The sequence below is a fragment of the Gavialis gangeticus genome, unplaced genomic scaffold (assembly GCF_001723915.1).
Source record: "Gavialis gangeticus isolate Ggan-Ray unplaced genomic scaffold, GavGan_comp1, whole genome shotgun sequence".
Lineage (NCBI taxonomy): Eukaryota > Metazoa > Chordata > Crocodylia > Gavialidae > Gavialis > Gavialis gangeticus.
In genome coordinates, this window is record NW_017729007.1 from 10,362,682 (window position 1) to 10,377,592 (window position 14,911).

A 14,911-nucleotide genomic window follows, 5' to 3' on the forward strand; every position below is an offset into this window, starting at 1 on the left:
GGGGGGGGGGGGGGGGGGGGGAGTCAAAATCCCTTAATTGGTTTTAAGATAAGAGCTTGATCAACTTTTGAAGGGGATTATGTAACAGGGTTGCTGGAGACAGCACGAATGAATGAAGGGTGGGCAAGGTTGGAAAGATTTTGCTACACCTTTATCACTACAAATCAATTGCTACAGAACCAAGAGCCAGTAACAGTTACAGTAACAGTGTAGCAAATGTGGCTAGAGGCTTTGAAGCTGCTCCAAGCATACATTAGTCCATATTCAGAGGCATTTCATTCCTATCCTTTCAGAGAATGAAATGAATAAATTAATTCCTTTGCCAGAGAGGCTTATCCTCCTCATTTATCTATTTTGGCAGGCAGCCAGGACTGCTTCCTATGCCTTAGCCTTATTCTCAGATAGCTTTGCCCCCTTTTAAACTAGATTGCTGTTATCCTTCTTTGGTTGTGTAAGGCAGTAAAGACTAAGACCTTCCCTCCTCTACTAGACCTGCAGCTAAGCAAGGCCAGGGGGGTGTTTATCTAACACACTTTTCTGTTCATTCTTTTGTCAAGTTAAATCCATTAATTAGAGAAATTTGTTATATTCTGGGAATACAATAAGTAAGTACTTTACCAATGTACTCAAACATTAAATAACATCAACCTATCTTTGTTATTCCCATTTAGTAGCAGGCACCACAATTAAAATTTCTGTATAGAATAATCTTCCAGCTGACTGAGAAAGCAGAAATAAATTACTGTTTACACCCATTTTGCATGCTACTTCTCATCAGTAGGTCAGGGTATTATCATAACATGGTAAAACCTGGATTTTCTCATTAAGGAGAAAACCATGGGAAACGCTGGGTTTCCCCCTGCAGGGTGGCAGAGTTCCAGCCTGCAAGGGGCTGGGGGCAGCAGAGGGCTCTCAGCACAGGGCACCATGTGCACCTGCGCACATGGCCACCAGGCAGCCTGGAGAGCAGCTCCCACAGATAAGTCTGGCAGTGGAGGGGGAGGGAACTGAGGCCTCATAGTGAGGGAGGGAGGAAGTTGGGCAGGGCTGGGGATACTGCTCTGCCTGGGCAGTGCTTGGGGCTGAGGGCCGGAATGCCCAGCCGCAGGGCCTGGGTGAGGAGTAGGACGGAGACGTTGGCAGCTCATCTGGGGGACAGTAGTAGAGGGCAGGCTCCTCCCTGCTACTTGCACTCCTGGGGAGGGATGGGGGGCATATGCCACCCAGACTGGTACATGGGGTGGGAGTGGACTGCCTGCTGCAGGCTCAGGGATCCCCACCCTCCTACCTTCTTCCTGGGGCTTCTGTGGCCCAGGGAGTGGAACCCGGTGTGGCAAGACAGAAAGCTGCCAAAGCAAGCCCCATGCCACCATGGTGAGCTGTGCCCCCTCGCTGCTGCTAGGAGAGCAGGGGGCACCTCGCCATGGAGGTAAAGAGCTCCCAGAGACTGCATCGAGCTTCTCTGCCCAGCCACGCTGGGTCCTGCCTGCTGGGATGTAGAGGCCCCAAGGGGAATGCAGCAGGGCAGGGAGCTTGAGGCAGCAGCAGGCAGCCCACATTCATGCCCCACGATGGGCTCCACTCCAATCGTGCTGCCTGTGGGGGAGGGAGAGCCAGGCTCTGCGCTCTGCTCCGCCGCAACAGCAGCCACTTCCTATGGGAAGCAGCTGGACTCAGGTACTGCTGTGCGGGGCAGGGACCTATGGACCTGGGTCCCTCACCTCGCAGCCCTGGCCGCTGGGGACCCCCTGCAGCAGGGCTGGGGGAACAGGAGGCTGCAGGTGGCAAGTGAGGGGCACCAGCAGGAGTGGGGAAGCTGTTGGTGGGGAGCAAAGGGCACCAGCAGGGCAAGGGAGCTGTAGTTGGGGAGTGAGGGGCACCAGCACAGTCCAGGGAACTGTGGGTGGGGAGTGAGGGGCACCAGCAGGGGTGCAGGGAGGGGCCGGGGAGGCTGTGGGTAGGGAGTGAGGGGCAATGGCACGGACAGGGCACCAGCATATCAGGGCTGCTCAGCACTACAAAGTGGTGGGGGGAACAACCACAGCTGGACCCAAATCCTGGCAAGTGAAGGGGGCAGGGAGAGCTCTGATTTTCCATAATAAAAAACCCAAAATCAAATGCCAAAATGTATAGGCATTTAGAATGTATTTTATTATAGTGATTGAGGCACTGGTAGGCTTCCAAATTGCTTTAAAATTGTAAATATATCAATCAAATATTGTGTTAAACTAATACCTATATAGTGGTGTTTCACTTTAATCATGGAAAAAACATGGATTTGGGTGCTTTTAATCAGAGAATTTGCAATATTTTTATTATGCAAGTTGTGGCTTTTAAACAGAGAAAACCAGGATCCCTGATTATAAGCACTGTAAGAACATTTTCTTGGACAAGGTTTTAGCAGGAGGGATTATACTTTGGCATGTTTGTTTATATTATTCTATTTTAATATTTTATATCTGTTTTAATACCTTATCTTGTTTGTTTTTTATTATAACCCACCATGACCCTCTTCTGTGGAGAGAAGCATATAAATCTAATAAATCAAGAAATAAATCCAAAAGTACTTTACAAAAGAAAATAAGAGTTATTAGTAAAACCAGGATAACAAAGAAACTGAAGCATAAAAAAATAAAAGCACCAGGTCACCCTACAGCAGGGACGGGCAATTATTTCAGGCGGAGGGCCGCATACTGAGTTTTGGCAAGCCATCGAGGGCCGCATGACAGGCAGCCAGGGGCAGATAAATATTAATTTTCTAAATTTTTTAGGGGCGCCGCAGGCCGGATAAAATGGGCTGGCAGGCCGCATCAGGCCCGAGGGCTGCCTTTTGCCCACCCCCGCCCTACAGGCCAGTGGCAAAGTCAAGAGAAAAATCCCAGTCTCATGTAAGCTTCAGTGTACCATTAGCTCATCTACCCCATCAGCTGGAGAAAAGCAACATGGTCAAATGGACAGACTTAAGGGATAAGATTAACTTATGGCATCTGGCCTGTATTCCCAGCTCTGTCACTACAACACTGTGCAAGTCATTTTTTTCACCCATCAGGTTCCCTCCCACACTGTCTATACAGAATCCTTCAATTATCGTTTGTCTGACACAAGGGTTTTAAAGGTTTTACACAATGATCCAATCTCAGTCCAATAAAATCCTAGCATAAAATACCCCCAAATATTTGTAAAATCAAGATCTAACTTGAATCATATTGGTTCCCCTCATTTTCTGTACAAAATGACTTCTATTTATCACAAAGGAGTTTCTGACATAGAATATGTCTACAGCACAAAACAGGGATGATACTGGAACACAGCAGCCTAATATAGATAGAATAATTAACTGTAGCAAAAAAACAGCCGCACCAGCTTCAGCACACACTAGCCAAAGGACAATTATCTCCAAGGACCCTCATCTAATCGCTCACATGGGCTAAAGCCTGTTCTGACACTTCTTCACTGGTTTTACTAGATTAAAACTAGTACGTGTTACAACAACATCTTAACTTTGTAGCAAAGATTGAGATCAAGAGAATGATTCTGGAGTGATGAACCAATAAGAATGAGGTACTCATTGCTTTTCATTTTTGATCCTCTAATTTACCTAGTTAAGATTAATTGCATCTTGTTTCAAATATATTTTCATATAGAACAAAAAAATGTAAATTCTCTCAATTCTAAATTTAATATTTCAGTGAACAAAACTTACTGTCATCCATCTGAAGACTTGGAGGACAATAAAACTTTTTATGAGTAATTAAATTTGGTAGTCCTCTGAAGAGACTGCGGCACAATTTACATTCAAAAATGGTGTCCACATCCTTTAATAAGATATGCTTAAGTTGTTTAGTTCCTGGAAAAAAGAAACCAAAAAATACACTTAAAATCAGGAAAAGTTTTAATGCTAAAGCATAGTAAAACTCAAGTCAAAATCGCATTTCCCACTTCACTTTTAAGTTTATTACACAAATTCTTGGTTTGCCTATTAGAAAGGGACTGGGCTGAAGGTAAAATTTTCAAACACTGACTTTAGAGTTAACAGCAAAAGGACTATAATGTAGGCAGTTTATACTACAGTATTGGTAAATAAGATATAACTTCCTGTCAGATGCACAGAATGAAAAACAATTTAAGCCATTTAAATAAGTTTATAGACCCCTTTTCTTCAAGTACCTCAGCATGCTAAGGAGGCACTTTTACTGAAAAAGAAAAATAATAATAAGGCAAGTTTCAGGAATGTAAAAACACCTGACCTAAGCTTAGTCTTGTTGCACTAATATAAGAAAATAGAATTTGAGCCTCTATCACACTTCTAATCTCTAAAGTCTTCCTCAGTAAAGAATAATACAAAAAAATTTTAAAATTTATTTTTGAATCCACCCTTTCTCTACTAAATCAAAAGTGTCAGTACAGTCCATGGGCCAGATGTGGCTCATAAAGCCCTATTATCCAGCCTGCAGTGCTGCCCGTTGAGTTTGGATCCAGGACCATTCCAGATTAGGCCCACAAACCAGCTCCACACACTGGATCTGGCATACAGGCCAGTCCAGCTTGGGCACCACATGAAGCGTGCACCACAGGTCACCCCCACATGCTGCATGCACCACATAAGGGCAAAGCTGATATGTGCTACATGCAGTCCCCAGGACTGCAGAAATCTCAGTCATTACAAGTGAAGTTGTTGTGCGTAAGGATGAAGTGGACTATTTTGCAATATGTTGCAAATCTGAGTGTGCTCCATGTTCTTGAATGTATTTTAAGCAGGCAGCTATGTTTCATGGTGTGGGATGTTACTGTATATCCACAGTTAGCAACTTTTCCTCCAAACCATAAACACAGCTATGGGCACAATGATGGCCTCTCAATATGCCAAACACCTTTGTAAGCCACCTGGAGGAAGAATTTCTAGAAAACTGCATCAATAAGCCTTAATCTGTGTAACACAGGCAGAGTGATGTTTTTATCATCTGCAATAAACACCTGGGTACTTGGTTCTACTTTGCTGTGCCCTGCTCTGCCTGTATGTCATGCCCCCCTGCTGGGCAGACAGATGTGAGTTCCCCCTGCCTCCCCTCCCAGATTCAAGCCAACTGTGGGCAGCTGGAAGTACTGTCACCTAGTCCCTGAGGTCCAAGGAGAGTCCTTGCTCTCACCAAGATTGTTTACAACTCCCCTCCTCAGCCCAGGACAGACAGTGGAGTGACTGCAGACTCAGCTGGAGAAGCTGTTGCCCCAATTCAGCCTGACACCAACCTCCCCTGAAGAGGGCTTTCCCAGCTTCTGTGCTGCTGCTATTTCCAGCTCCATGCTCCCCAGCTGCAGCATGCATGCTTCTTCCCAGAAGCTGGAAGATGCAGCAGCAGTATCAGACATCTGCAAACTATGTTTGTACCACTAACACTGATACTGCTCCCCACCCCCGCACACACTCATTTTTCTGGTGTAAGATAAAAGCTTGCTGCCAATTTTAACCCAGAAAAATGTGTCCCCCAAGTAACAAAAGTTTGGGAAACTGCATGAGATGCTTAACCTGTCAGCACATCTCCACTGCTACAATGCTCCCCACAATGAACTGATTAGAAGGCATGGATCCAACACGTGCCTTTCTGAAAATATGATATAACTGATCCAATACACCATACACCCTCATGGTAACTATGTGGAGGAAACTAAACAGCAACTACGTACCAGAATGAACTCTCATAGAAAAAAATGTAAAGGAAAAAATGTAAAGGACAGACATGTATGCATCAGTAGGAGCACATTTTTCACCATCTAACAAACACATTTAAAAGACAAACCTGAGAAAAAAAATCCATAAACTGCCAGGACACTAAGAAACAAAGACTGAATACCAATATAGTGTCAAAAAATAATAATCTATCCAATTTCTGGCATTCTTCCTAAACACATGAGATATTAATGATCCCCTTCCCTTTTGATATGTCTTCATCTCACAGCTGCTTTTCGTCTGCTAACTGGGAATTCCCCCTCCGCACCTCCAGTTGCACAGCACTCAGCTCTTACTTTCAAGCTGTCCTTGCTTCCCTCCTCAGACGTGATGAAGAATGTCTTGCATTTGAAAACTTATCTAACTGTATTCTAACCATGTAGCTGGTCCAACAAAAGTCATCATCCCAATAAATTTTTGCCTCTTGCTTAAATCCTGGACCATAGCAGGTACAGTATCACTAACACTACCATAGAATAACCTAGTAGTTACAGCTTGTCCAAAAAGTGGGCAACCAGGATTTTAGGCCCACCTCAGCTTTAGCTTCAAACCTTCATCTCCACCCTCCCGGAAGCATGCTTTAACCACACAGGTAGAGGCAAGGCTGAGATGGAGGCATGCTCCACTCAACCTTCTTGAAGCTGGGTCAGAGAAATACAAGATGTATCAAGACAATAAATTAAAGAGACAGCATGACTCCCGAGCCCCGAGATTGGCAACCTGTAGTCCACAGGCCAGTCCCAGCCTGCAAAAAAATGGACCTGGCCCACAAGGACTACACCCTCACCCCACTACTGCAGCCTCCATTTACTCTCACTGCCCAATTTGGCACTCTCCACTGGCAATAGGAATCAGCAGCACTCTGTGGCAGTGGTAAGCAGAGGCTGCAATAAGGGGCTATGAGATCAGCCCTCTACATTGACCAGCAAGACACAAGAGAGAGAATCAGCAGCCACAACCGTGACTAGGTCACAAGCTGTCCCCCACCATTCTTAAAGATTTGCTTATCAGCACTCATAAGCAAACAGTTCACTGGAACATCCAAAACAGCTATGCTATTAATAATATAACTGTTTATTTCCAATTAAACTGAATATCCATAATACAATTGGAGCAACAGCCTGCAACATTTTTGTGCAAACACATATAGGGGACAGAGATTAAAAAAAGAGAGAGTTCCTATGCCCAAATCAAATGAACAAATCTATAACTTTATTCCCCATTTCAACTCAAAACTGAAACTGCCAAATTCTTCTTTGTATTTGTCATCAATTTTAATCCTTCTGTACAAAGATTCAACCTGGATATAATAATATTATAGATATTATAAAAGCCTTAGTCTGTCTGTCTGTCTGCCTCAGGCAACTAATCAGAGTTGCTTCAACAGCATTCTGGACAGGCAGCAGCGGCACACCATCATGACAGCAAGGACAGAGCAAGGAGGCAAGGCCAGTGCTGCTGACTCCTCCACCTCCAGCCCTGCTCCCTGGAGACAGCAGCAGTGACAGAGTGGGGAGGCGAGGCCCCATACCCAAAGCGGGATAGGAGGAGTGGGTGCGGCCCCAGCCCCGGCCAGGGGGAGCAGACCCAGTACAGAAGTGGCGGGGGGGAAGGAGTGGGCCAGTCCCTGAAGCAGTGGCAGGGGCAGGTGGGAGGAGTGGGCCTAACTCTAACCCTAACACCCCACCCCTTCTCGTTACTCTTGACAAGTAATTTGCTTGTTCAGTAATTAAAGGTTCCAATCACCTGAGAATTTTATTTAAAGTCAAAGATAGACATTCAGGCCACACACAGACATTCAGTTTCTCCTGCAAAGTCACTGCTCTCCCAGGAGAAATCATGACTCTACAGATGTTCAGGATTTTTCTCGCAGATCAAAAATGGCTGCTCCAAGAGAAAAATAACCTAAGAACAACCAGGGCTTTATCATTCCCAGGAAAGTTTCTTCTAGGATAGCAAATGGACATGTTCTCGTGCGAGAGAAGCCACAGCACAGTTCTCCAGCACCCAAGGATGCTTTGCTCTACTCCTCCCCTTCTCCCCTCACCCCCAGCTCCACCCCAGACACTGCTATTCCAGTGAGCCAGTGTCCAGTGAGTATGCTGCTCACCGGACACTGCTACTCCAGCTGAGCAGGGAGCGGAATACAACCCCTTGACAATGCCAAATTGTAGCGAGGGGATAGATCAACTCTGAGCAGCCTGGGTCTTAGTATTTGAATGTCTGTTCAGGTATCTCCAGGTACATTTTTCTACCAGGAGAAAAAACCTGAGAATTTTCCCAAAATCACTTGAACATGCCTATGTAGCCTCAGCCACTACTGCTATATACATTCCCTGGATACCCAAAGCGCATATATATAATCTCCTAACTTGTGGGATAAGCATCTTATATTTGGGAATTCCTTTGCTTTCAAGTAGTAATAGCAAAAGAGCATTCTACAAAGGATGACATTTAGCAGAATGTCACTGTGATAACAGCTCCTAGGAACATAAGTTTTTAATGGCCACATTCCTGTTTTAAAATTTTACTTTGTAATTATAAAAATAAGTGCTTTGAAAAAAAATATTTGTGAATCTAGAACAATGAAGTTTGTGTGCCTAGTGGGGCTCTAAGTTGTTCCTGGACAGTCTCTTTTTCCCCATAACTTACTTTCTTCTTTGATCCTCTCTCTCGACTGGGTTACACCATTTTCCCCTCCAATAGGATGAATCATGTAGTTAGCATACAAATTTGCCATTAACTAACTTGATGTATACTTGTGTGCTCCTGATCATCTTCTAGCCTTCTCTGTCTCTCATGCACAAAAATGAATGCAAATATCTCCTAGAATTACACTTGCACAGCCTTCAGAAAATTAAGTATAATTAAGAACAGTAAAAACCCAACAGAATTAAATTCATTAAGTGACTAAATAAAAAAAAAACACCCGCTTCTCTTTTGGCTTTCCTCAGCACTCTCATTTATAGCTGTTTGGTTTATTTTTTATGATTCCAGGTATTTAGTCCATCTTGTCTCTTGGCCAGATTTGGTGCCAACCAGTGCCATGCCAATGGAATAATTAAGCATCACACTACAATGCAAGATGAATGACTCTTCAAATTTCAAAAAAATGACACTAAAGTCAGCACTTGCATCCCACATCAGGTATACTGATGTGGGCTGACAAAAACTGTTATCACCACTACTATTATCCAGATATTCACCAAGTTGAAATAGAAACACAATCCATCAGGTTCCACCTAGGCATTTTAAATGCCTTTAAGAATTGTTTCCTTTAAAAGTTTAAATTAAAATTTCTCTCAGTATCTTTCAGCAAATCCAAGTTTTTTCAATGGTGACCAGTTAGATAATAGTGAAAGGCCTCTTTCTTTCTGCTTGATTTTCCCAGGGCAAATGAATGGAGATGTAGTGGTAAACCATGGATTTATTATGTGGACATTTAAAGAGTGAAAGAGTTGGATGTGCCAAAGAGAACATTCTGGAAATGGCCTGGGGACATATTACTTGAAATCAGTTCACCCTGCTACCAGAGGACACTCCAGCTAATCTGCTTAAAGTGTGAGAATGGCATGCACAAGCATGAAGCCCTATCCCATCCAAATGTGCCTTAAAACGTCACAGAGGATAGATTTCACATCCCAATTTCCTTCTGGTCATTCATATTAAAAGCAAATGAAGGGAGAATATCCACTGTATGACAGAAAACCTGAAGGAGCTAGTTCAGCTATGTAGAAGATAATTCACTGAAATCCTCAAAAATCATATATGCAGTTCTATTCCTACAGATCAAGGGGGAAAAAAATCTCGTAATATAGATACTGGTATTAAATAAATCTCCTGTAAAACTCTCATGATGAACTGGACCACTAAGATTTTGTACTCTGAAATATGGAAATAAACAGGTGCTTTGATCCATTACAAATGTACCTGAAATACATTACATTTCCTAATTACCCACTTTGTGAATTCTCACCCAGACACTCAGTTAATACTGTCAGGTACATATGTTCATTGGCATGAGAAGCAACTGGAGACAACCACATACCATCTTACAAGTAGCACTATACAACAGTGCTATTATCTATGTAACAGTGGAGACATTCAATGAAAAACACAGCAAGCAAAGATAAGAACCAGTTATGGATCCCAAGGAGAACTTATAGCCATGAAATAACAGCTAGGCCACAACAGCAGTTTTTATGAACCTTCCTAAGCAAAGCAATTATTTTAAAAGAAGTTTAAGAACGCTGATGATGTAGAAGGGCCCGTGCCTTTAATACCTTGCATAAAAACATTTTTAATAAGAACTAGCGATCTCACATAAGCGCAGTGCTTAAAACATAGTCACAAAAACCTTGGAATTGTGTGTAGTAAGTCAGCCTTTACTTTACTAACATACTTAAAAACAAAGAAATAACTCCATAAAGCCCCAAAACATTCATACCTGATCGAAAGCACTCAATAATTTGTTGAATACCAGATTTTGATGTCTGCATAGGTTGCTGTAACAAAGGAGGATCACCAGGTTCCAACATATGCACTACGAGACATGAAGGATCACAAAGCATTAGAGAAAACTCAGAACACACAGAATCAATACCTGAAGCTGGCTGAAAACCAGGACAGTATTACTGTAAAATCGTTATCTCTTTTCCAACAAAATGGTTTAAAAAAAATGAGTACTAAACATTATTCACTGTAACCTTTAAATGAAGTTTGTGAAAGCTGTTGGAATTCTTACTACCTCAATTTCCTGCTGCTAAAATGAATTTCAGAGTACTGTAATGGGTTTTCCATCAAAGTTTCCTAATATGTACAGTATATTGCAAGATTTTTTAAGTTTCACTTTTAAAACCTTATGCATGTTTTAAACATGGATACAAATAATCACCCTCTATTTTGTATATTTCCATACATATGACTCACTAGGGATTTCTTTCAACTTAGACTACATACTTTATGAAACAGTCAGTTAGGCTATAAATAAATATTAAATAAATATTAAAAGAAATTAAGCTATTGTTTACATCAGGTGTGCTCAAGCCATAGTCTGCAGGCCAGACCTAGTCCCTGGCACCATGTTTTCTGGCCTGCAGGGCTCCCCCACGGATCCGTGGAGAGCAATTCAGGCTGTGGCCCTGCATGCTACACTGAGACAGCACAGAGCCTGATCCATTCATCAGACCCATAGGGCCAAAGTCTTGAGCATCACAAGAACTCAGCTGAACAAAAAAGTTGGAAACGCCAAATGCAAGGCCCAGCATGCGTATTGGGATATCCCAGTACCTTTGATAGCAGATGTCAAGCCTTACACGAGGACTGCATTCAAACCAAAATCAGAAACAATCAGAACAAGTGCACATATACTTAAATAAATATGTACAGCATATTGCCTTTAAGATGACAGACTCAGGACTACCTTGTAGCATTAGCAGCCTAGAAACAGATTAGTTTTGGTCATTTTCAAGGTTTCTTCTGGTCAGTTCCAGGAGCGATTAGCTCCCAACAATTTCAAAGCTTCTAATGGAAGCCCTTTGACAGCTACTTCCCCTTCAAGATTTCTGGTCCCAATTATTATGCAGTTAAATGGAGTACAATGATATTACAAAGCAGAGATTGGAGCTGAAAGATGCCATGCATGCACATGGTTTATTCACTTACCCAATATACAGATAATCAGTATTTATAACAAGTTCAGCAACAGGCCAAAAGTTAATATCGATACTGTTTTGCAGTTAAACAAATCATGCCTTTATCTGATATCAATATTGGAAATTAGTATAATGCCATTCTAATTCAATATTAATACCACGTCAAGGCATTCTTTTTATCAAGTACACTTCAGAAGTTATACTCCACCTAGAAAAAAAGTGTGTCTTAAATTTAACTGAATCCCACTTTATTCTTTGTAAGCTTTACCAAAGCTGACTTATGGACACTAATAACATGATATTATGCCTGTGAATATCAAGTTAAAATAGCAGATACTGCTACAGCTGAATCTTCTACAGACAATATACCTTATCAACATAATTAATTTTGTGTTTTAAAACTTAGTTCCTGAATGACTGAATGGTTTGTTTTCAACTGATTTTTCCCTTCCAGACAAAAGGCAAACCACACGTAGGATAAGCACATTTATAAATAAAGTAACATAATTTTTTCTCATCAAAACATAAACAACATAGATACATTTTAAGGAAAAATTTGCCTTAGTGATGCAAGGTTACAAGCCAATTCAAACTGCAGAAGACTTAAGAAAGAAAACAGCTGAAGAAAAGAAGGAAAGAATAAAAACTCCACCTAACTATGCTGGCATAATAATATACTGATACATGAACGCATAACAACCATTACAAATCAGCTAATCGCTTGGGGATCTCCTACACAAAGACATATTGTACCCTACTACCCTACTTGCCATTCTTCAAAAAGAGGACACTTCAACTTATACACTGCCCCTGATGTGCAAGTGCCACACCCACTGACATCAACACTTTCACATGTCAACTGTGTATAATGCATAGTTGTTAAATTTAAGGCAAGAAATGTGTATTCTCTCTTTTAAAACACTGATGTAACTCAGAAGCATTCATTTATAGAGAACCATTTCTTTATTGTCAAGACTATTCAATCTATTCTTCCCTTCAAACTTTTGTAAGCTAACACTACCAGTCAGCAGACCCACACTCCTGCTATTAGTTTTTGTTTTGTTTTTGAACAACTAAATTTGTCAAATATAAATACAAGCATCATGCCAACAACTTTACAATATGCAAGAGACAAAAGGAAGCAGAAACAGAAGGAGGCAGATTTAAGTTTTCAACTATAAATGGTATATAAAATCATTATTAAAAAAAATCACTAACAAGATACAAACCTTATTTAATACAAATAAACAAATGCACATTTGTTTCTTTTTCCTGAAAAACTATGAATGTTCATGGGATAAGCAGGTGTAAGATAAATATACCTAGACCTTATATGCTGGAGGTTGGAAGTGAGAGAAGAACAGAGGGAAAAAAAAGTCCTGGTCATATCCAGTTCACTCTCCGTTTCAGCATCTGCTCTCTGCCACTGTGCGACACAGGATACTGGGCAAGATGGACCCACAGCTTGACCCAGTACATAGTAATGTTCTTTAAAATATTTCCATTTGTGAACTTAATTGCTTACAAGGGAACTTGAAGCTTTGGAAAACCTTGGTAATTTTCAGGCATACAAATATTGCTTGCTCTTAAGGTAAGAACATAAGAAGGGCCACTTACTGGGTCAGACCCTAAGTACATCCAACTTAGTTGCCGTGTCACACAGTCCGCTGGCTCCTTGGATTGACACAAAAGCTACTGGGCACTGTCAAGTGTGCTCTGCTCAGTGTCCCCTCATGGCAAACTAGTTATTAACCTTTAACTATCACTCCTGTCCCTGTTTTGTTATAATTTGTCCCAAGTAATCAGTTGCTGCCTTTCCAGTAACCTCCTTGTTTAAGAGAGGCTAATAGTTTATCTGGTGGGCTTAGGCCCACGACCCCTGAAAGCAACAAACAGGCCTACAATCACACAGTCCGCTGGCTCTTTGGACTCATTCAAGAACCAGCAGGCACTGCCTAGTGTGCTCTGCTTGGCATCCCCCCTTGGCACATTGGTTATTAACCTCTGACCACTACTGTCCCTGTCTTCTCATTGGTCCAAAGCAATCACTTGCCACTTTTTTAGTAGCCTTCTGCTCTGAGGGGGGCTGGTAGTTTCTCTTGGTGAGCCTTTAGCCCACGAATCCCCAGAGTGGCAAACAGACCTACGTCACACAGTCCGCTGGCTCCCTGGACTTGTTTACAGGCCAGTGGGCACTGTCTGGTATGCTCTGCTCAGCATCCCCCCGGCACACTAGCTTTAAACCTCTGACTGTCACTGTTAAGTCTTTAGCTGTCCCAAGCAATCAGTTGTTATCTACCTGGTGGCTTCCCTTTCTAAGGGAGACTTATAGAGTTTCCTTGTAGGCAATGGCCCACAGTGTTGAGGCAACAAACAGGCCTGCGTCACGCAGTCCACTAGCTCCATGGCCTTGTTCAAGGGCCAGCAGGTGCTATCCGGTGGGCTCTGCTCAGTGTCCCCCCGGGTTCACTACTTTGACTGTCACTCCCATCCCTATTTTTATTATCCTCTGTCCCAAAAAATCAGTAACATGTTGTCAATGGCCCGTTCTGAAAAGGGGCTTACAGTTTACTTGGTAGCCTAGGCCCTCGGTTCCCTTTGCCATGTTAAGAGTCCTGTGTCAAATGGTGGCAGAGGGCAGATGAGGAAAGGGAGAGCGCACTGCACTTGACCCTGGGTTCTTCCTCTGCTCCTCTCCACCTTGCAGTCTCAGAACAGCAGAGACCTCCTATGCCTGAAGAAGGGCAAATACACCAGACAGCTTGCAAAAAACTTTGTTCTAACTACAGATTTCCCTCGCCAACCGTGGGGTTAGCTTCCTGAAGGTTCCCGTGGTTGGCAAGACAAAAGGCTTATGGGGAAAAGAGCAGGTGGTGGGCTGATACGCAGCCACGGGAAACCGTGATTACTCAAAACCGTATCCCATTTTGGCTACCACCATATATAGAATACTAAGTGTGGATACTCAAAACCGTGGTCGGTGAGGGAAACCTGTACTCAGCTGGTCTAATAAAAGGCACCACACCTACCCAAAGAAACCTGCAGCCTCCAGCATCGACACCTAGACATCTCCATGCCCAAACCTCATCTCCAACAGCACCTGACGCCCCTTTCCTTCCGCAGCCACTCCAATCCCCCCCTTGAACCCTGACACGGCCAGGTCCCACCGCCTCTGCACGCGAGGGAGCTTCACAGGTGGAAAGAATGAAGCATTTCCCTCCCCTCCACGGCAGGCCCCCCCGCCAGCTCTGGGGAAGCAGCCTGCCTGCCAGCAGCTCGGCAGAACCAGCCCCGGCCCCTCCAGGCCCATCCCAGCCGCACCTGGCTCGCAGCATCCGTGGTGGTGATGGTCAGTCTGACAACACTTGTCCCTCAGCGGCATTTTCCGCGGCGCCTCGTCCGCATCCAGCAGCTCCGTCCTGCGGGGGAAGCAAACGCGCCGTCACCGCCGGGCCCGCAGCCCCGGGGCAGGGACTGGGGCAGGGGCGGGGGAGGGGGGAAGCGGCAGGTGACAGCGCCGATGGGGGGGAGG

At 43.4% G+C, this 14,911-nt stretch overlaps 1 protein-coding gene across 1 annotated transcript in view; it reads right to left on the reverse strand.

Moving 5' to 3' along the window:
- Window positions 1-14,859, reverse strand: part of ZNF800 (zinc finger protein 800) — a 20,863-nt gene extending 6,004 nt beyond the window's left edge. Inside the window, exons 1-3 of the mRNA XM_019509290.1 lie at window positions 14,701-14,859; window positions 10,173-10,268; window positions 3,704-3,847 (exon numbers count right to left, since the gene is read on the reverse strand). Coding sequence (XP_019364835.1) covers window positions 3,704-3,847; window positions 10,173-10,268; window positions 14,701-14,761 — 301 coding nt within the window. The 5' untranslated portion in view covers window positions 14,762-14,859. The remainder of the gene's footprint in view (window positions 1-3,703; window positions 3,848-10,172; window positions 10,269-14,700) is intronic.
- Between the last annotated feature and the right edge of the window lie 52 nt (window positions 14,860-14,911).